Here is a 20,731-nt window from a genome sequence, read left to right on the forward strand (position 1 = left end):
CACGGCGTAGCTCAGAACTATCGCTTGAGTCCGAAGTTGATGGTCCACTAGGCTTTCATCATTATCATTCGCATGCTGATCAACTTTGACGCTGCGTATCGCTTTGTTAAGCTCAACATTGACTTCTCTCGAGCCTACTTGGTCTGTACAAATGGAAGCCAAGTCGATCAACAGCGAAGCTCAACAATCGCAAACCCGAAGCCGAATACGCTCAGGTTGAACAGGAAATCGTCTTTCTTCGGCCCTGGCCGTGTATTATTTCGATGGCGCGCCTGGGAAGGCATAAGCAAAGGAAACGAAGGTGACCGCCGAGCATCACAGCCAAGAGAGAGCGAGGCGTTGCGTCGACGTCAGAAGAAATTCTTGGGCGCGTGTGAAAGCGGTGGAAATGTTAGTGGGAACCTGTCTTGTGCCTGGTGGTTACCTTCATTCTCTCCGCATTTCTATATTGCTGCAGATCGTGGCCAAGCAGCGCAACTCTTCTCAATGTCCTAAGCAAACACGGTTGGTCATCACTGTCTATAAAACACTCTTTCACCAGGATCGCCCCTCTTTGCCATCGGACCTCAACTCATCGAGATTCAATCTTCCCCACTTCTCCTTCGAGCCTTCGCAAAGAGACAGGGAACACAAGGAACACAACAAGACGATGTCCGACCGACTCCCACCATGCGACCAGCCCAAGCTGACACCCGAATATCATGATGTGGTCATCGTCGGTGCCGGCGTTTCTGGCATTGCGATGGCATGTCAACTCAAGCGCAAAATGAACATCCACGACTTCAAGATCCTCGAAAAGTCTCCCAACCCAGCCGGAACCTGGACTAACAACACCTACCCCGGTTGTGCCTGCGATGTACCCGCACCCGTCTACTCCTTTTCCTTCGCCACCAAAAGCAACTGGTCAACCTTCTACCCACAGCAAAAGGAGCTCAAGCAATACTTTGGTACCGTAGCAGCCGAGCACAACCTCCAAAAGAACTTCCATTTCCAAACAACCGTGCTCGAGGCTAGATACGATAGAGATACGGGATTGTGGCATGTTTGGAGTCAAGATTGGAGGCCAGATCGGAAAGAGGAGGGGAAGCACCATTTTGTTTGCAAGTTCTTTGTTAGTGCTGTAGGCGGACTTTCTCAGCCGAAACCGTGCGAGATCGAAGGGCATGAGAGTTTCGAGGGGGCCATTTTCCATACTGCTGCTTGGGATCATTCGGTCGATATTAGGGGAAAGGATGTTGTTTTGGTGGGAAATGGTTGTTCTGCTACTCAGTGCGTACCCTATCTCGCGGAGCACAGCAAGACATTGACGCAGTTCGTTAGGTCTAAACACTGGATTGCACCTCATCCGCACAACCCATTCGATGATATCCCCGGGTTTAAGTGGCTTGTGCAGCACTTTGTTTTCGTCCGCAAGTTTCAAAGATTGCTTATCTGGTTGGTGCTGGAATCGCACTTCATCATGATCCTCCAGAACCCACTCGGTAGGCTCTTCCGTTGGAACTGGAGACGGAAATGTGAAGCACACATGAAGAAGAACGCTCCTAAGGAGTACTGGAACCTGCTCTTACCCAAAAAGGACGAGTTGATGGTTGGGTGCAAACGTCGTATTATCGACGATGACTACCTCCCCACTCTCCGCAGGCCCAACGTTAAGGTCGAGAACACGAAACTCGCTCGTATCGAACCCAACCACGTCGTCCTTGCGGACGGGCGCAAGATTAAAGCAGACGTCATTGTGATGGCTAACGGTTTCCTACCGCATAAAGCCGGAGCACCGATGAAGATTGTCGGTCTCAACCGAACCTTACATGACCATTGGGAGAAGTACGGAGAGGGAGGAATGATCGCTTATCGTTCCTCGCTCAATTCTGGGTTCCCGAATATGGGTCAGATTAACGCTGCCAACACTGGTACAGGTAACCAATCCCTCATCTTTGCCTCAGAATGCACGGTAAACTTCCTTCTTGAAGTAGCCAAGCCCGTCCTTGCTGCCGCCAAACCCCCACTAATAGCTATTGAGCACATGCCAGGCACTGGCGCAGACGAACACATCCAACGAGCCAAGGTCCCCACCTTCGAGGTAAAACTCAAAGCGGAACTGGACGAACAGCACTGGATCGCAAAAGCAATGTCCAAATTGGTCTTCACTAGTGGTTGTAAGAGCTGGTACATCGATGAAAGGAGTGGGAGAGTTACTTCGATGCAACCTGATTGGCAGGTGAATTTCATGTGCAGATCTCATTTCCCCAAGTGGGCTGATTTCAAATACACAGGGTTGAAGGGGGGTAGCGCAAGACCGGAGGGTGTACCGTGGTGGAAGGTGTTGGGTGATAAGGTTGGGTTGGGGCATGTACCGTATGTTGATCCTAAGGAGACTCCGCAGATTAATAGGGCTGCTATGGATGCGTAGTTGCCCCAGGTGCCAGATGTAGAATAGACTTCCTTTGTCGTGACCGACGATATCTACCTGCTATGGTGAGGAAGGGATGATGTTGTTAGAGTGTGATTTCTTCTCGCGCGAAATTTTGAGTACGGACAGTTTGGTGAGATAGGGTAGAAGGCCCGATCTGGTGAGATCGTTTTTAAAATTTGAACCTGCCAAAAGAGTGGACTTTCTTGGCTCAGCTTTCCACTCTGTTCTTCCCGAGAGTTGTTGCGGGTTCTCGGAAGGACGATTATGAGGTCGTGTGTCGAAATTCTCATCATCGTCATCATCATAACCTCTGCACCATCACCATCACTACCTATCGCATATCCCACGGAGCCCTTTCACCTCGCTCTCGGTCCAGCTCGACCTCACACAAGCAGCTTCATTCGAATCAGCTGCATCTGGAAGTATTGCACAGCACGCTTTTGAACGACGTTGCAGAACCTCTTTCCTATCCAGATCGACTCACGTTGTCCGGCATCTTCTGTGTTACGCAACGGGAAAGCACAGAAACAGCACCATCTGAGTAGGGACCACTCAGCCTCGTGTCGGAATCTTTCGCAGCCACTCGCATCGTACGACCGACACAGCACTAGCGTAACGCATCGCACGCTCGGTCCTCGTTCTCGACAACAGCATCACAGCATCGCCCTTGCATCAGCTCATAGCACGTCAACCTCCTTGTTCGCAGCTGTAGTCTCCTCATCGCCAAAAAGCAGCAACCTCACCCTCACCTTCACCTCAGCCCCTCACCACCCATAGCCACACAAAATGTCCCACGCAGACCACACAAGAGACCCCTGTCCATGGGTCATTCTTAACGACTTTGGCGGTGCATTCGCCATGGGAGCAGTCGGCGGTACAATCTGGCACGGCATCAAAGGAGCCCGCAATTCCCCCCGTGGCGAACGACTCCCCGGTTCCTTATCAGCCATCAAAGCCCGAGCACCAGTTCTGGGAGGAAACTTTGGTGTTTGGGGTGGAATGTTCTCCTCATTCGACTGCGCAGTAAAGGGGATCAGGCAAAAAGAAGATCCATGGAATGCCATTATTGCTGGATTCATGACTGGTGGTGGTTTGGCGATCAGGAGTGGACCTAAGACGGCGATCGGCTCGGGGATCATGTGCGGAATCTTGTTGGGTGTGTTTGAAGGTGTGGGTGTATTGATGCAGAGAATGATGGCAGAGGGGAATAAGCAGGTTGCTCCGATCATTCCGGACACACTGTCTGGTACGGCGCCTGCGCAGGGGGCGCTGCCAGCTTCGTCATAGACCAGCATTACCGCCTGAAAGAATATTGAGAACGATTCTCATCACCACCACCACTTTCACTACCATTCTCGGCGTTATAGTGGCACAGTATTTGTATGTACAGTTTTCAGACACACCATCCCACCATTCTGCCTCTGTTTTTATGCAATGCAATGTAATCACACCAGATACAAACACACACTTTCTAACAGAACCACATCTCGCGAAAGGCTTGCTAAGAACGACTCATTCTCATTGCACGCTAACTCGACGAGAAGCCACATTCTACGACCCATCCTTCTCCCCCTCCTTGCCATCTTTCTCCTTCCTCGGCTTTCTAAAACACAAAAACTCCAACGCCGTCGCCTTCCTACTTTGCACCAAAATCTGCTTCACCCTCTCCAACTCCGCATTCAACTGTTCCTTTTCCCCTGCATCAACCCTTCTATACTTCTGACTGATCGTCTCGTATACCTGCTTCAATAACCCTTCTGCCTTACTACTAATAAACGCGCTCAGAGTCTGATGCAAAAACTCAATCTCCAATGTAGCTTGCAGCATTCCACCCATTCCGAATCTCCCCACCTTTTGGAAGCTATCGAGTGTTGTCGCAGCTAAGTCGTCAACCAAAGTGGTGATAGTTCTGGCAACGAGCGGTTTTGCAATGGACCGAACATGCGCATGAACCTGAACGAGGGATAGGAGAGATTCGTATATAAACGGATGTACTGAGCTAGGCTTTGGAATTCCGGCCCAATCGATTTGGGATGAGAGAATACCGTGCGAAATGATAGCGGAGAGGGTAGAGGATTTACGTTTGATGTAGTCCGAAAACAAGGTGTTGTCCAATTGGGAGGAAACTTCGTTGAGTGTGGAAAGATCTTCTTCCATCTTAACCAAATATGCGTCGCTGAACTGCTTGACTAGGCTTGGGATGATGACTCGAGAGAGATGGGAGAGGTTGGTTACACTGAGTAACACCCTTGTATCCAGATCTCGTACATCGACTGAAGTACCCGGATGCCCAGGGACGGTTTGGACACTAAGCGCTGTTCGAGGTTCTAAAGGACTGTAGTCTGAAAACGCCAAATGCACCAACCCGTCTAGGAAAGCGTACAACGCATCGAGGAAGGCCCCCTTGATCCTTTGCGTGAACTCTGGAGGAACAGGCTGTTCTGCAGTTCGATGCTTCCGACTAACTTCCAACGCTGATACTGGTGTCGATGCCGATCTTCCACCTGCAAGATGAAATGCTTGCCGGGCATTAGACTTATGAAGAACCACAATCTCCCTCAAATGCAACGTCGTAGCCTGCTCCTCTGGATTCAACGTCCAATCCTCCAACATGTGGAACAACTTTGCATCCTCCTGCCAAACTATACATAGCACCTGAACAAAGCTGAATCTCGCATTGGCCAATAATCCTCGCAACGAGCTGGCTGAAGCAATACCTAGCGTTGCCAAATCGTTGCAAGCTTCCACGAGTTGGGTAAGCGTTTCGCGTAGATAGTGAGCCGCGGTTGGGGAGCTTGTGTTGGTGGGAACCCAATCCGGTTGTTGCATGGGTAGTGGTTGACGGGTAAGGATGGAAACGTCGGTGAGAGAGAACAGATGGGAGATGAGACTGATGTACGCATCTAGCGCTTCCACTGCCCATGCTTTGTTTTGCGCTGACATTCCCGGTCCCACGTTTTGCCCTGCACTTGCACCAAGCCTTGTCTTGCTATTGACGAACTTTCCCTCGGCATGATTCTTGGCCACCCTCCAGAAATTCGGCAACGAACCTGTGATCGTCTCTGACAACGATTTCACCAGATCGTAAATCGCCTTCCAAGTTTTCGCACCAACACACTTGTCAAAGTTCGCATCCATCGCTTCTGTCAGTCGCATACTCTTCTGCAAATCCCTCGCTCTATCCTTCTCCCCCACTCCGCCTTTCTGTCTCTGCCCAATTTGACTAACCTCGATCCTCGCCACTCCACCATCTAACGTCTTCTGCATCACACTCCTTAAATGCTGATGTTGAGCCTCTAAATAAATCGATACCGGATCATCAGTCGGATCCAACTCCAGCAAGATCTCTATCGTTTTCTCCTGTTCCTCCACACTTCGTTTCGGTTCCCGCAGTTGCGCGGTGAGACGAGACTGCATATCCTTCATCGTCGCTTCCACCGCATCCCATACTTTAGCGAATACGCGTTTCTGTTGAACGTCGTTACGTGCTCCACCTGCGGGTTCGGATTTGTTCCCTACTGCGAGAAGTTGACCTGGTCGGCTATCGAGTAGGTATTTGCCCTTTTTGTAATCTCGTAGTGCCATTTCGTACCTCCCTAATTCCACAGATTCGGAGAGGGAGCCAGGGAGGTTGAAGAAGAATTTCGATCTCTCAAACACTCCTAGCGTCGACCTTAGTTTGATGGTTTTGAGATTATTCTCGAGTACCGGCATAAACACTTGATCTGCCTTTGCTGATGCGTTTGCCAGAATCCCATTTAGATTCGCCGTTCCATAATTCGCTTGAGGCCGCAACGGCCCAGATTCAGTATCCCTCATCTCCCTATAAACTCCATCCGTGGTAGCTTTAACCGCAACAAACCGGTCAAAGTTATCCTCAACCAATACCTTCAACGCCTCCGACCTCTGATCTATGCTTGCTTTCAAATTCTGAATACCATGCGAGAGATCAGCGAAGGTCGCATCGGGGTGGATGGTGGAGAGGAACACTTTCGGATCGAAAGCTTTAGATGAGAGCGAGGTTTGGGTCTTGACATCTTTGGGAAGCCCACGGAAGGTTGCCATGGAAGAACGGAGACCGAGGGGGTCAGGTTCGTCGGCGACAGAGGTGGAGGCTGCGGTTTCTTTGTCGTCGTTTTCGAGCTCGGTGGTGTGCCAGCGAGTGGGTTCGAGCGAGTCGAGATGGTAGGCTTTGAGAAGTTCGGCTTCGTCGTGTTGCAGAGCCATCTTGCCAGAAACTTGCCGAAGGACGCGAAGCTGGTCGGAGGGAAGTTGGTTATGTGTACTGGATCATGAGATGTGTTGAAGCAAGCTTATGGACTGCTGTTGTGGTTGTCAGATTGCCACCAGGGCCGATCGAAGCAAAGCAGGGTCGAGTTAATGAGGTTGATGGTGTTGGAAGCATGACAGGTTGGCAGCTTGATATGCAGGTCTAAGCGAGTGAAGTGTTGGTCGGTGCGCTGCTGTCCAAATTCTAATTTGTTAGACCCTCGACTCTCTCGCGCAGCGCAGTAGTGAATTTTAGGAAGATGTGGAGCTCTTGACACCTGTCAAGCCTTAACTGTGCTTTCTTCTCCTTTCCCTCCTACCCTCATTCACCGCAAACAACTGCCACAATGTCAGTGGCAGTAACGCTCAAATTCGACCAGTCTACAACAGACGCCCTTGAAGCATGGCAACAATCGATCCGCTCCAACGCCATTAACATTATCCAAACCACCCTCCCTGCTAAGATCCTCTCGCTCAACGCTAAAATCGCCGAAATCGACCGTAACAAAGACCATCTTTTCTCGAAGTCTCGTTACTTTGATCCCAGCCCTATTGGTACTGATGTCACCGTACATCCCGCTTCATCTTCCACACTGAAGATTGAGGATGGTCCGAGCAGTAAGAAGCGTAAAACCACCGATTCCACTACCACCACCAATGGTGAGCCCTCCTCCTCCTGCACCAACGCCGAAGGCTCAGCGCACGTCTATACCGGCGTCGTCCACACTCCTTCCTACCTCACAACCGCTTTCACCGATCTACGCGCAGAATGGGACGAAATAATCGAAACAATGGATTCTCTCAAGATGTACATCAACCTCCAGATGCCCCAAATGGAAGACGGAGACACGTTTGGAGTTTCCATTCAAGAAGAGGCGCTGAATGAGATAGTGAGGACGCAGGATTCGGCGTACAATCTACTTTCTACTCCTTTCACCTATCATTCGGCGAGAGGAGATCTTGCGGCGAAGTTGGTTAGGTATCCAGGTGTGGAAGACTATGCAGAAGCGTTAAGAGAACATGATAGGAAGATGGTGTATAGGTTAAAGATGCATCTGACGGATATGAGGAATATGTATGCGGTAGTGTTTGATATTGTTAAGAAGAACATTGGTAAGATTAGTAAGCCTAAGAGTGGGAATCAGATGGGAAGCTACGGCTGAGCTTAAGGAGATTCTCAGTCGCAGATTCGTCATGTGCATGTCTATGCTGATTGCATTCGTAGTGACACTTGTGATGCGAATCAGACGAACTCAAATAGCACTCAGAGTAACATCCCCTGCAACACAGTCTGAAGTTAGATGAACAGAATGCAATTCCTATAGGTATGACTGTGTATGTGATATGCTGAAGCGACAAGCTAGACCGCTACCTTTTGAAGTCTGGAACTAAGCCTCAAAACCGCTGGTCTTAGCATTCCTCAAAATCTCTTCCCGCGTGATATTACTTCTCACACACATACTCCTAAAGATCCCATCCTCCCTATCGAACAACTCCAGTGGACTAGCGTACTCCGCCAACTCTCCCTTATCGAACACCGCAATCCGATCGTATGACAAAATCGTTCTCAATCTATGCGCAATGCACAGGATTGTTCGATTGGAAAACTCCTCTCTGATTGTCTGCTGAATCTTTGCGTCAGTCTCAAGATCAACCGATGCTGTGGCTTCATCGAGCAGAATGATCTTAGAGTTCTTAACGAGAGCTCGAGCTAGGGAAACGAGCGAGCGTTGACCGACGGAAAGGTTTGCACCTTCTTCCTCGATGACTGTGTCTAGATTGATGCGTGAGACGGTGCGGGTTGGGGTTGAGTCGCCCGAGAGAGCAAGGGCTTTCTTTTCGGAGTCGGCGTCGTGGAGCGATGATGCGTCAGGGTCGCCTGTAAGTGCGGGGATGACAGGGGTAGCTGCACTATGAGTGTGCGTGTCATCGCCGATGAGATAGGCTCGTTTGAGCGCGTCGTTGAGTCGAGCATCATCGTAGATTCCGAATGGGTCAAGGTTCGAGCGAAGTGTGCCACTGAACAGCAAAGGTTCTTGAGGTAAGATGGCAAGTTTGCGTCTCAAATCCTCAAGACCGATCTGACCGACATCAATGCCATCGATCTCGATCGAGCCCTTGCTGAGCTCAACCAATCGTAGCAATGCGGTGAGTAAGGAACTCTTACCCGCACCAGTACGTCCAACAATACCAACCTTCTCACCACTGCCGACTTTGAGCGAAATGCCCTTGAGCACAGAAGGAAGTCCAGGTCGATAGCTGAGCCAGATATCCTTAAACGAGATGCGACCCTCTTCAGGCCACGACTCACGCGTTGGGTTGTCAGGACGAGTCTGAGCTTTCTCCTGCTCCAGCTCTTCTGCGTAGTACAGCAATCTCTCGACGGAAGCCGAGTCGTTCTCGACTTCAGCGATCTGACGCGTCATCCAGGAGAAGGCCTGGGAGACAGTAAGCATGTACGTGAGCGCGATACCAGCGTTACCGCCGGTGATGGGTGTAGAGCTGGCAGTGGTGAGCAAAGCGACAATGAGCACAAGGAGCGCACCGAGCAGGTCGAGTCGAACACCGAGCCATCGCTGGTTGGTGATACTGAGGTAGTAAGCACGGTTCTCGACATCCATTCGCTTCTGGTTCTCCTTGATGAAAGTCTCGGTCTCGCGGTATGCGCGAATAGTAGCAAGGCCCGAAAGAGTCTCGGAGAAGTGCGAGTAGAGACTGGATCGCAGGATAGCGTCGAGTCGCTTGACCTCTCGCGCCGAAGAGCGGTAGAAGAGAGCACCGTAGAAGTAAAATATCAGAATGACAGCAACGGCAATCACGAAGTAGTGCGTGAGAATGGTGATCAAGATCACAGCACCTGCAACGGATGCAATGGTATTGGCAGCCATACGAACAGCATCAGCGAGCTGATTGTCAACAACATCAACGTCCTTTGAGAATCGGTTCATGATACGTCCGATAGGTGTCACGTCGAGCCAAGCCATGGGTGCGTAGACGACACGCTGAATAGCCTCGTGATGGACACGCTTGCAGGCGTAATAACTGAGGAAACCCATAGCACAACCCATGATGAAGGTGAAGATGGTCATGACGATACCGAGCATTGCGTAGATACCCATGTAGAAGCCGATGGGCTGGTTGAAGTGGTCCTTCTGCCACCAAATGAGCCAGTACGAGTTGAAGATGTTGGCCACCTGCATGAGGACCAAGCTGACCAAACAGATGGGAACCATGTAAGAGCCACGACCGAACTTGAGATACGAGAGATAGACACGAAGGGAGACAGAACCGGTGTTGCGCTCCTCAGCTTGCATGAGAGTACCGGCCTTGTCGCCACCCTTGCCGCCAGTCAAGTGACTGCGGTCCACCTTCTTCCCCTTCTTGCCATCAGCTTCCTCGATGGCCTCGTCTTCGTCTTCCTTCTTCTCCTCTTCGTCTTGTTCCTTCTCACCACCGAACTCGAGTACCAGGTGCTGGAAAGGTCCGTTGGCGTGATTGAGCTCGTCGTAGGTACCCATCTCGGCAATGTGACCATCTTCAAGGGTGATGATGCGGTCGACATCTGGCAAGAAATGAAGAGCATGTGTAACGAGAAGAACAGTGGTACCCTTGGCGCGCAGACCCATTATGGCGTTGTAGAAGAGAGCCTTGCCGACGTGAGCGTCGACAGCCGAAAGCGGATCATCGAGGCAGACAATGTCTGCATTGTAGTAGAGAGCACGAGCGATGTTGACACGCTGCTTCTGACCACCACTAAGGTTGACACCTTTCTCGCCAATCTCGGTAAGATCGCCTGCTGGCAAGATAGCCAAATCAGTCTCGAGCTCGGACACCTTGACCGCGTGCCAATAGCGCTCCTCATCGAAAGGCTGGCCGAAGAGGATGTTGTTGCGCACGGTGGCGTTCTGGATCCAGGCACTCTGCGAGCAGTAGGCAACTCGCTCGCTACCCCATTGGACTGAACCGCCAGTCTGTCGCATCTCACCGATACAGGCCTGAAGGAAGGATGACTTGCCGGAACCGACAGGACCAACGATGGCGACGAGCTCGCCCTTGGGGATGGTCATGTTAACGTGGTTCATGGAGAAAGGCACTTGCTCCTCGATCTCGACCTTCTCGGACGACGTTGCCTCGCCGATATTTGGCTCAAGCTGAGCTTCAGTGAGGACTGCCTCAGTGTCATCTTCGACAGCGGAGTCGTTCTGTTCGGCCTGGATTTGTTGCAGGCGTCGTCCGTTGTCGGTGTCGGGCTTCTTAGCCGTGACGGGGGCGGGAAGACCCGATTCGTTCGCAGCAGGTGGAGTCGCTGACTTCTTCATGAAGTTCTTGGTCTTGCCAAATCTGCCTTGCCCGGATGTCGACTTGGCACCGGCGGCACCTTTAGCGCCGCCCTTGGGCTTGGTCTTAGACTGAAGAGCCTCCTCGGCTTCAGCAGTCTCCCATCGGAACGATCCGTCACGCACAACAAGAGCAAACTTGCTCTCCTCATCGTGCTCCACGCTGTCCTCGAGCTGTTCGGCAGTGAAGACAGTGTAGAGACGGTCGAAGGCGTTCCTGGCATCCGTGGTGGCGGAAAGCGAAAGGGGCAAGAACATGAGCGGCATACGCAGAAGCTGGAAGAGCGTTAGCGAGGGGAAGACAATGGCAGGGTTCAGGTCGTGTCCAGTCAAGCTGTAGACGATGAAGGCGAGCACAGCTGCAAGAATGGGCAGACTGAAGGCGATGGCGTTGTTGGCAGAACGAATGATGAGAATCTTGCGGATACCGTTGAGCTCGTTCTTACGAATGTCGTAGATTCGGTCGAGGAACTTGGACTCGTGAGAAAACGACTTGACGATTCGCATGCCTCCAAGCACCTCCTGGATGGTCTTGGCACGGGCATCGGTCCACTTCATCGAAGCTCGTCGGATCTTGAAGAGGGCCTTCATCGCCTGCAATTGAAGTGGTGTAGCAAGGGCAAAGATGGCGAAACCAGCAAGCGCTGAAGGACCGAGCTGAGTGAGAAGGATGATGATGCAGATGACCATTTGAACAGGAGCAGCAAAGACGACGGAGAACCATGCCGAGGCAAAGTCGATACGACTGCAGTCGGTGGAGATGTGGTTGATGAGCTTGCCACTGGATCGAGCCTTGCCGTTCATCTTCATGGCACGGTCGAAGATGGCAGTGATGAGAGCCGCACGCGACTCAACACCACATGACATGGAGCGCCAGAAGAATTGATGGGTACCGAGTGACGAAATGATCTGCATGAAGAAGAGAGCGAAGGAAAGGCCAACACCTTCACCGACTGAGGGACCTGGGACGCCCCTAGCATTAGCGGCGTAGTGCTCCTGAGCATACTTGATGATAGCTTTGAGGACGAGAGGCGAAGTGATGAGCGAAGCGTCACCAACAATCTTGAAGATGAGACCAGACCACAACTTCCAACCAAGCTGGTCGTGCATGGCCCAGACAAGCGAAGGCTTCTTGTGTCCTGAGGGATCCTTGACAGTCTTGGCTGGCTTGCCGGGACCCGCGGGAGCAGCGTTGCTGGGTGTTGGTTTGGGTGGTGCTCGCCATCGGGCCTCGCGCTGCTTGGTGTTTCCGGCCTTAGGTTTGAGAGTGGAGCGGAGTGCCCAGGATGTGCGACGTCGCCAGCCTGGCTTAATCTCACCAGAGACGAGCTTGGCATTGTATTCCTTGGCCTCGCGAACACGACGATCCCAATCGCGGTTGAGCTGGCCACCGAGCTGCTTTGCGCTGAGATCCTCGGAGAGCTGCCAAAGATCTGTAGCTTCGAGAGGACGCTGGTATCCGAGGACCATGATGGGGGTCATCCATTGGAAGAAGATGCGGTTGATGATGCTGGCATTGGCTAGAGGGATGAGACGGGCGTCGTCGAGGCTGTTTGGTGGAGGCGAAGGTGGATTCTTGGGTCGCCAGATCTGATACCACTTTTCCTTGTGTTTGCCTCCAATGAAGCTACGGACGCCTGGATTGTATTCGTAACCTGGCTTCTCTTCCCCAGCAACGGATAGCGGTGGCGTCTGCTCGCTGGAAGGAGCTGCACTTCTAGAAGACTCGCTATGTGATTCATGATCTGTGCCTGCGATGACTGCCGAGGAAGCAGACTGGACTGCGGAGGTGGAGGAGGGCTGAGGGGCCACCTCAGGTGTTGGGATGGCCGACTGCGCAGCTTTATCTGGCGCAGTCGACATGGCTAAAGCGTAGCGAGGCGCCTGGGTAGATGCGACGGTGTCACTTGGTGAAGGCAGGCTGCCGATGAGGTGGTGGTCCGGTCTAGAACGAAATGGACGGTGATTGAAGCGCTAATTTAGACTGATGGTTAACAGAGGGTGTGGAAGGTGGTTGTTTGAGTAGCAAGCTCGCTCAATTGAAGAAACAGAAAGCCGTCGGATAACAAGCGGTTGATGCGCGAAAAGTATGCTGATGTGCGCTTGTTGTCGGAATGGATTTCGATGCACAGGAAGAAAGAAGATGCGGAAAGGCGATAACGATCGACGCGAACAAGATGATGGTGAGGAAGAAAGAAATGACCTCAACCAGTAGGAGATGTGATGGAAGGAAAAGAAAAAGCTTTGCCAACGTCGGCAAAGTGGAGACGGGAAGGAGGATGAGGATGAGGATGAGAAGAGGGACAAGGGGCCTCAAAGGCAAGGCGGGGTTTACAGTAGTTAGAGGAACACACCACAAGAGTGACAAACACAGGGACAGCAAAAGAGAGAGAGAGAGAGAGACACACACACAGAGACCCACACACACACACACACAGAGAGAGAGAGAGAGAGAAAGAGAGAGAGAGAGAGACCGGCCAAGTCACGGAGAAGAGCAAACCGGAACGTCGTCGGTTGAGAAACAGGCGAGCACACAGAACAACGCCGACGAAAGTCACATTTGCAGACCCTTGTACCTTCTTTCTTCAGCTTGCTTGACAAGCAAGATATGTGCAGCGATGGCGCAGGCACAGTAAGGGTCTGTGCATGCCATACAAGTGTTTCGATTGAATAGGTGGAAAGTGATGCAAAACAACGCGACATGGTGACCGGCTACTAAAAAACAACGTCGTCATCATCACTTGCTGCTCACTCTCCTGATCATGTAGTTGGATCTAAACGAACTCAGTCAACAGCAGCGACGAGAGAGGCAGTGAACAGCGCCAAGTGGCGGTGGCATTGCCATGAAAAGAGGATCGATCGTCTTGAGTCTGAAGATTCGTTGCTCGGCCATGCATTTTCTGGTTTGTCCGCTTGGATCGAAAACAAGTCAGTTTTACCTCAGCACCGCATGGCAACACACTCGGCTCATTCATTTATTTCCCTTTTGCAAATTCGGCTGCCTCAAGAAACACTCAGCAAAAAGGGCAGCGCGGCAAACCTCTTCCTTGTGACCGCGCGGTATTTGCAACTCACGGCTAATTCAAAAGTAAATAAATTACTGCTGTCGATGAACGCCGTTCGACAGGCTGTCAAACACTTTCATATCGTCAATCGACCCAAGTCAGGTCTACCATTTCAATCGAGTTGCCTCCTTTCCTTCTGTAGCGTACTGATCGCTATGTATCCAGAACAGGCTACTTTGTCGTCCGCACCGAAGACTGGTTCAGCACGTTGAGCGTACAGCAGGATCCTGTGTACACACGAAAGCACGTTGGGGCCGTCGCTTTGGTTCTATTGCCGCATGCAGCGCTGCAGTCTATTGAACGTGTACGTCCGTCCGCGGACTTGACTTCTCCAGGAAAGCTACGAACAAAATCCGCGTGTGTGTGTGTGCGAGTGGAAGCTGCCAATCAGCGCCACGCTATTTCCGAGTAAGTGCAGGTAACTGGTGCGTCGGTTGGTGATGCAGCAAAAAGCAGCAAAAAGCATGTTGAGCCCCTCTGTCCCTTTTGTTCCTGCCAGCTGCCCGACCTGGATAAGTGCGAGCCGTGCAAGCTGCTCGGCACGCTTCGTCGTACCATAACGTTCATGCTTCATCCAAAAACCATGTGCACCATGCTTCAAATCTCGGAGCATGCTCAAGCCACAAGACGGACTTTCTGGGCAATGACTCGAACCGCCTTGAATGACACCTAATTCACAAGACTCAATGGCAACGTCCTCGTCGCCGGTCTTGGGTGCAACAGACCAACCACCTCTCAAGCACCTCTGTCAAGTATCAATGGTGTCAGACCTCGTCACCGTTGAGCTGTAATTAGTGTCTCCTTGTACCTTCGTGTTTCCTCCCTAGTCTGTTTCCAAAGGAAAGATGGTCATATCAGCGAGTGAGTCGCATATCATGCTGATTGGGTGATAAGCTTGTGACCATCGCTGGCCCCATTATGCTCGTGACGGAAGCCTGTGCTCCGATTCCATGCGAAAGACATCCTCGACAACGTCGTTTTCCCAGACGAGCCCGACCGTCAGAAGGTTGGCTTTTAATCTGTTAGACCTGCAATTGCTTTCGCGCGGGATTTTCTTTATTTCTTTATTTATTTCATTTGTTTATTTATTTATTTATTTATTTTATTTATTTTATTTATTTTATTTATTTTATTTATTTTATTTATTTTATTTATTCTTCTAACAAGGCTGGTCCGAAAATCGTGATCGACTGCGCTACGCGTGGACCGTATCTCAATGATGAAACGAAAGGCGCAGCAATCAGCACAGCGACAAGAAAGAAACGCTCAAACCTCCACTTCCTTCTCAATTTACACTTCACACGCAGACACCCATCAGATCAAAGCTCAGCCTCAAACAACATCACCTTCATCTTCCAGAGCATCAAGTCTGGTTACAGCCACATCCTTCAGCATCTTCACGCGGGTCCAGATCATTTAAGCGCTGCCAACAGATCTTGCCAGCCAGCCTCGACCGCTAGAAGGAAGGCGACCATGATCGTCCGTGTCCGCTCCAAGGATGGCAACTTCCGCTTCGAGCTACAGCCAACCGACGATGCATCGCTCCTCATCCAAAAGGTGCTCCAGACCACTCCGGGTGCCGATCCAAACTCGCTCACTTTCTCCAACCAGCCTCGAGGAGGAGAGTTCGAGGCCAACACTCTCAAGGGCAGTACGCTTGGAGAGCTAGGTATTGGTCACGGGCACCTTCTCTTTGCAGCTTACGCCGAAACCGCCGCCGCTACCGCAGATGCTTCATCTTCCAGTGCCGATGCTGTACCCTCTACTCCAACCGCTGAATCATCGACTGCACCCGCAGCATCAGCAGCAGCAGCCGTGACTTCGTCCAGCACCACAACTTCAGCATCGTCCTCTCGACCCAAAAAGCCATGGGAGACTGCCAAAGAGCACAGCGTGGACACGTACTGGGAGGCACAAGAATGCAAGATCACCCGCAAGAAGGACTCGCAATTCTGTCGTCACGGTCCAAAGGGTATGTGCGACTACTGCATGCCGCTTGAACCTTACGACTCCAAGTATCAGACCGAGAACAACATCAAGCATCTTTCCTTCCATGCATATCTGCGCAAGCGGGACATTGCCACCAACAAGCCAAGTCAATCCTTCATCCCACCACTCGAAGAGGTCAATTATACCGTGAAGAAGCCGTGTCCATCGGAAAGCCATCCGAGTTGGCCCGCTGGTATTTGTACTAAATGTCAGCCTTCTGCCATTACGCTTCAACGACAGCCATATCGAATGGTCGACCATGTCGAGTTCGCACACCCCGACCTCATCGAGAACATCCTCGCTTTCTGGCGAAGCACTGCTACCCAACGATTTGGCTTCCTTCTCGGACGATACGAGGCATATCCGGATGTGCCGATGGGCGTCAAAGCAGTAGTCGAGGCCATTCACGAGCCACCACAAGAAGGCGAGCTTGATGGTCTGACACTTGGCGTGCCATGGGACGAGCAGCCTCGCATTGAGAAGCTCGCTAAGCTCTGTGGTCTCGAGTTTGTCGGTATGATCTACTCGGATTTGAGTCCTGCCGACCCATCGCACCAAGACCCATCCATGACTGGAAAAGTCGTATGCAAACGCCACAAGGAAAGCTTCTTCCTTTCCGGTATCGAAACCATCTTTGCAGCTCAGCTTCAACTTGGGAACCCCAACCCATCCCGCTTCAGCTCGTCGGGTCGATTTAACTCCAAGTTCGTCACCTGCATTTTGAGCGGTACAGAGGACGGCGCCATCGACGTTTCAGCCTACCAGATCAGCGAGCAGGGAATGGGCATGGTGCAGGCTGACATGATCGAGGCCAGTGTCAATCCCAACATCATTCGAGTCAAGCCTAGCGAGGGCGAGCGATACGTCCCAGAAGTCTTCTACCGCTACACCAACGAGTACAAGATCGACGTCAAGGAGAGCGCCAAGCCCACCTTCCCAGTCGAGTATCTCATTGTCAATGCGACACATGGTTTCCCGAACGCTCCAAACCCGACCTTCCTCAGCTCCAAGTTTCCCATTGAGAACCGTCCGGGACTGCACGACCAAGATCTCACAGTCGCACTCACCAGCATTGGCAAGATCGTGGGGCAGAAGGAGCTGTACCCTGTTGGCGATGGCGTGGAGAGCACCAAGGGCAAGTCGCGAGCGGACGATGATCAGGTGCGGGAGAAGCTCGTCGGCGCTCTCAGTGATTGGCATCTGCTTGCTTTCCTCGACACTAGTGGCTTCCTGGACCAGGATGACATGGCTGCTCTCTGTCGCCTTGCCACAGCCCATGACTCTGGCGCTGCACTCGACGCGCTCCTTTTGCGCCCCGGTTGGCAAACACTCATGGCGCTTGCCCGCGAACACGCTCCGTCTAGCAACAGCGAGAACAAGACTGCTGCGCCACCGAAAGATGATTTCACCTACGACGGAGGCATGGACTCAGACGACGATGTTGGATTTGACGATGCCAATGAGCACTTTTACGATAATGGACAGGGCGACGATGACGATGACGATGTCCAGATCTCGCACGTGCGTCGAGCATCTGCCAGAAATGAATCTAGCGATGCGGACGCAGCGACAGCGGCCGCCATTGCTGCTGCGTCAGCAGACGACGGACCGGCGGGCGTCAAAGTATGCTCTCACTGTACCTACCACAACGAGTCGAGTGCCATCGATTGCGAGATCTGCGGTTTGCCCCTCTAATTTGCTCTCTCGTTTTCAACATACGCACTCAATTTCACCACATTTCAACATGTTTCTTGCTGCTTTGCAGCGTATGGTCTGTGATGATTGGTGCGTAACACTAGAGTTAGGGCTGCTGGATTAACTCCCACCTTCATTTGTCCGCGGTCGACATGTTGAGGCACACCGACATTCATGGCCGCTGGGATCGACTCGACTGACGGAGCAGGTTTCATTTCGGTGGATACAAGTGGGTGTGATCATGCGTAGGACTGGTTAGGTGTTGTCTCGCACTGCCTGTGCTGCTTGGTGGGTCTTATCCGAGTCGAGCTGTTGATTCATTTGCCAGAGCAAGAAGTCTCATCATATATATGCTCGAGCACCTCCAATGCCCACTCTTCCAACTTCCCTCTCCCTACCTCCCTACATCAGCCTTGAAAACCGCCGGAAATCTTCACTATGCAACCCAACGGCTCCTGGCTTACCCTTCTGGGCGCTATCTGCGTCAGTCTCCTCCCCTCAATCTCGGCTACCACGCAAATCTCCGACCCCAACTTGGCAGTCATCCTTCAGTACAACATTGTCCTTACTGACAACACTAAGGTCAACGACTTGTTCTGCTGTATGGGCACTTCTGCCGAAATTCCCTCCGCAGCCGAGTACAAATGCTTTGAGCATCAAGCGCTTGATATGGGCAGCGCTCCAGGTTCTCGTCGAATGGGCATACAATTCTGCCACCACCTCCCCGGTTCTAAACCTGAAGAAGCTGTTGCAGCCTTCAAAGATAGCTGCTCGAAATATCCAGGCGAATATATCAATCCTGACAAAGGCCAGTGTCCTCAAATCTGGCCTAACTACAAAGACGATTACAAGAAGCCTGCCCCTGCCCCTGCCCCTGATGCTCCCGCACCAAAGCCTGGTACGCATGACCCTGCGTCTGGTACTCCTGCTTCTAACCCCAACGCTTCCGGTAAAGGCACCAATGACAAAGACGGCTTCAAGGCCCAAGGAACCTTCCACTACTCTCTCGTCGATCACTCCATCACCGGTGCTCTTGCTTGCTGCAAAGCCTCCAACGCACCCATCCTTACCCCTCACAAGAGCAAATGCGCACAACGCAAAGTCACAAACTCCGCCTTCATGCGTCAATGCGCCAACGTCCTCCCCACCATCACTAACTCGAAGAAGCTGAAAGGTTACACGACTATTGACGGTGGAGATGATACTATTGTGGACGAAAAGACCAAGCAACAGTGCAGTGCTATGTGGACGAACGCGATCAGTTACACATACGGGTTCTGTCAGTTGGACTATGATTATGCTGCTGATGAGGCGATCAAGGCTTTCGGCGATGATTGTGCGGCTAAGGGTGGGGAGAGTAAGGATCCTCATATTGGAATGTGTCTGTGGAATGTCGATGATGCTGCTGCGGATAGCTCCACTGGCTAAAGGGTACATCATTGATCCTTCTCACAACCTTTCCTTCTTGCTAGCTTTGCTTGTTGTCGTTATCACTTCACTTTCATCAATCTGAATTGTCATAGAAACCTCTCATTCTCGCATCTGCTTTTGTGCCAAAAGCATGTGCATTGGTATATCATTGAGCAAACACCACCCTGCGATGGAAGTTGAGCTTAAGACGTGGGAGCAACACGCACAGCATTCGAACCAGTCGCCATGAATCTTGGCACTTTCCTCTCCTTCCCGCTGTTCCTTCCCCATCGACTTCCACCTTCTTCCGCATTTCCATCCCTCCTCTGTCTCTTCCTCTCCCTCCCTTCTCCTTCACCCTCTTGCCCACCTTTCGCCCCTTTCGCCCCTCTCGCCTGCTTCCGCGCCTCGTTCTTCGGCGCCACATATTTCCCATGCAACTTTTGCCTTTCCTTCTCCAACCCAGCATTCTTGGCTTTAATCTTTTCCTGTCTCGACTCACTCTTCCCACCACCACCCGCTGTCAATTCCACATTGATATTCCTCCCCTCCAGCATAGTATGGTGAAACTTCAGCGCTTTGCGTAGCGCCTCTGAGGACTTGAATTCAACAAAAGCACATCCTTTCGACTGAGCTTTGGTCGGATCCTGAGCTTTACCCTTTGCAATGGACTTCCTTTTTGATGCAGGGAGGTTCGCAAGTGAATTCGGGTCTGCTTTCTTCGTGAGAAGTCGGACGGAGGGGACCTCGCCACATGTCTGACCGAAATGCTTGGAGATAGTATCGGTAGTGGTGGTGAAAGCCATGTTGCCGATGAAGAGGATGTACTTGTTCCCCTTTGCGCTGGATTCGATTGTGGTGGGGATGGTAGGTTTGACCGTTTGTTCGGCTGCTACTTCTCCGTCCTCGCCGAAAGTTGTTTTCTTGGCGGGTGCTTCAGGGGCAGTCTTTTTGGGTTTGGTGGTGGGTTTGGGCTTTGATGAATCTTGAGGTTGGCTGCTGGTGGAAGGTCCGGGTTGGGAGGTGATGCCAGCTGCCGCTTCGGCTGCTAGACGCTTGCGTTTGTGGGATCGCTTTTCTTCTTTGGCTGGAGCTTCGCCTGTTGCTGCATCGTCAGCTACTGCGTCACCCTCCATTTTGGACACCTTCATGGTCTTTGTTGGCTTCTCTGCCTTTGCTGCCTTCTTTGACGATGTTGAGGCCTTGGTCATTTCGACCGTGCTGGTCGAAGGAACATCTTCAGCGTCGACAACATCGTCAGGGGTGGCGGGGTGGTGTGCCAAGGCAGTAGCTTTGCCCTTCTTTGCCCTAAACGCGACGTTCTTTTGTTGCTTCTTTGTGAGCTTTGCTTCCGCCATCTTACTAATCTGTCCTGTTGCGAGCCGGAATATAGGAAGTACGGAGGTGTTAGAGAGGTGATGGGGAGGCGCTAGAGCGGGGCTGAGGAAGATTTTGAATTCAGGGTTCACAAAAAAAGTTCGCGGAGACAGTCAAATTTCACTGCCAACCTTCACGCTGCAAAATTTGGAGTACTTCAGCATGACTAATTCACG

At 51.8% G+C, this 20,731-nt stretch overlaps 8 protein-coding genes across 8 annotated transcripts; 5 read left to right on the top strand and 3 right to left on the bottom strand.

Moving 5' to 3' along the window:
- Positions 1-649: 649 nt before the first annotated feature.
- On the top strand, positions 650-2,410 carry UHO2_00626 (uncharacterized protein; the record flags this gene model as incomplete). Its single annotated transcript, XM_041557246.1, has 1 exon — positions 650-2,410. One exon carries the CDS (start codon positions 650-652, stop codon positions 2,408-2,410), a length of 1,761 nt encoding a protein of 586 aa, XP_041413180.1.
- Positions 2,411-3,199: 789 nt separating this feature from the next.
- On the top strand, positions 3,200-3,700 carry UHO2_00627 (putative TIM17 - mitochondrial inner membrane import translocase subunit; the record flags this gene model as incomplete). The annotated part of the gene is made up of 1 exon (XM_041557247.1): positions 3,200-3,700. The coding sequence occupies one exon, from the start codon at positions 3,200-3,202 to the stop codon at positions 3,698-3,700; it is 501 nt and encodes a 166-aa protein (XP_041413181.1).
- Positions 3,701-3,964: 264 nt separating this feature from the next.
- UHO2_00628 (uncharacterized protein) lies at positions 3,965-6,640 on the bottom strand (the record flags this gene model as incomplete). The annotated part of the gene is made up of 1 exon (XM_041557248.1): positions 3,965-6,640. One exon carries the CDS (start codon positions 6,638-6,640, stop codon positions 3,965-3,967), a length of 2,676 nt encoding a protein of 891 aa, XP_041413182.1.
- Positions 6,641-7,029: 389 nt separating this feature from the next.
- On the top strand, positions 7,030-7,845 carry UHO2_00629 (uncharacterized protein; the record flags this gene model as incomplete). The annotated part of the gene is made up of 1 exon (XM_041557249.1): positions 7,030-7,845. One exon carries the CDS (start codon positions 7,030-7,032, stop codon positions 7,843-7,845), a length of 816 nt encoding a protein of 271 aa, XP_041413183.1.
- Positions 7,846-8,070: 225 nt separating this feature from the next.
- UHO2_00630 (putative YOR1 - ABC transporter) lies at positions 8,071-12,882 on the bottom strand (the record flags this gene model as incomplete). The annotated part of the gene is made up of 1 exon (XM_041557250.1): positions 8,071-12,882. One exon carries the CDS (start codon positions 12,880-12,882, stop codon positions 8,071-8,073), a length of 4,812 nt encoding a protein of 1,603 aa, XP_041413184.1.
- A 2,675-nt stretch (positions 12,883-15,557) lies between these two features.
- On the top strand, positions 15,558-17,768 carry UHO2_00631 (putative NPL4 - nuclear protein localization factor and ER translocation component; the record flags this gene model as incomplete). The annotated part of the gene is made up of 1 exon (XM_041557251.1): positions 15,558-17,768. The coding sequence occupies one exon, from the start codon at positions 15,558-15,560 to the stop codon at positions 17,766-17,768; it is 2,211 nt and encodes a 736-aa protein (XP_041413185.1).
- A 438-nt stretch (positions 17,769-18,206) lies between these two features.
- UHO2_00632 (uncharacterized protein) lies at positions 18,207-19,196 on the top strand (the record flags this gene model as incomplete). The annotated part of the gene is made up of 1 exon (XM_041557252.1): positions 18,207-19,196. The coding sequence occupies one exon, from the start codon at positions 18,207-18,209 to the stop codon at positions 19,194-19,196; it is 990 nt and encodes a 329-aa protein (XP_041413186.1).
- A 185-nt stretch (positions 19,197-19,381) lies between these two features.
- On the bottom strand, positions 19,382-20,536 carry UHO2_00633 (uncharacterized protein; the record flags this gene model as incomplete). Its single annotated transcript, XM_041557253.1, has 1 exon — positions 19,382-20,536. One exon carries the CDS (start codon positions 20,534-20,536, stop codon positions 19,382-19,384), a length of 1,155 nt encoding a protein of 384 aa, XP_041413187.1.
- Positions 20,537-20,731: the final 195 nt, after the last annotated feature.

This window comes from Ustilago hordei, assembly GCF_900519145.1.
Source record: "Ustilago hordei strain Uho2 genome assembly, contig: UHO2_contig_01, whole genome shotgun sequence".
Taxonomy (NCBI): Eukaryota; Fungi; Basidiomycota; class Ustilaginomycetes; order Ustilaginales; family Ustilaginaceae; genus Ustilago; species Ustilago hordei.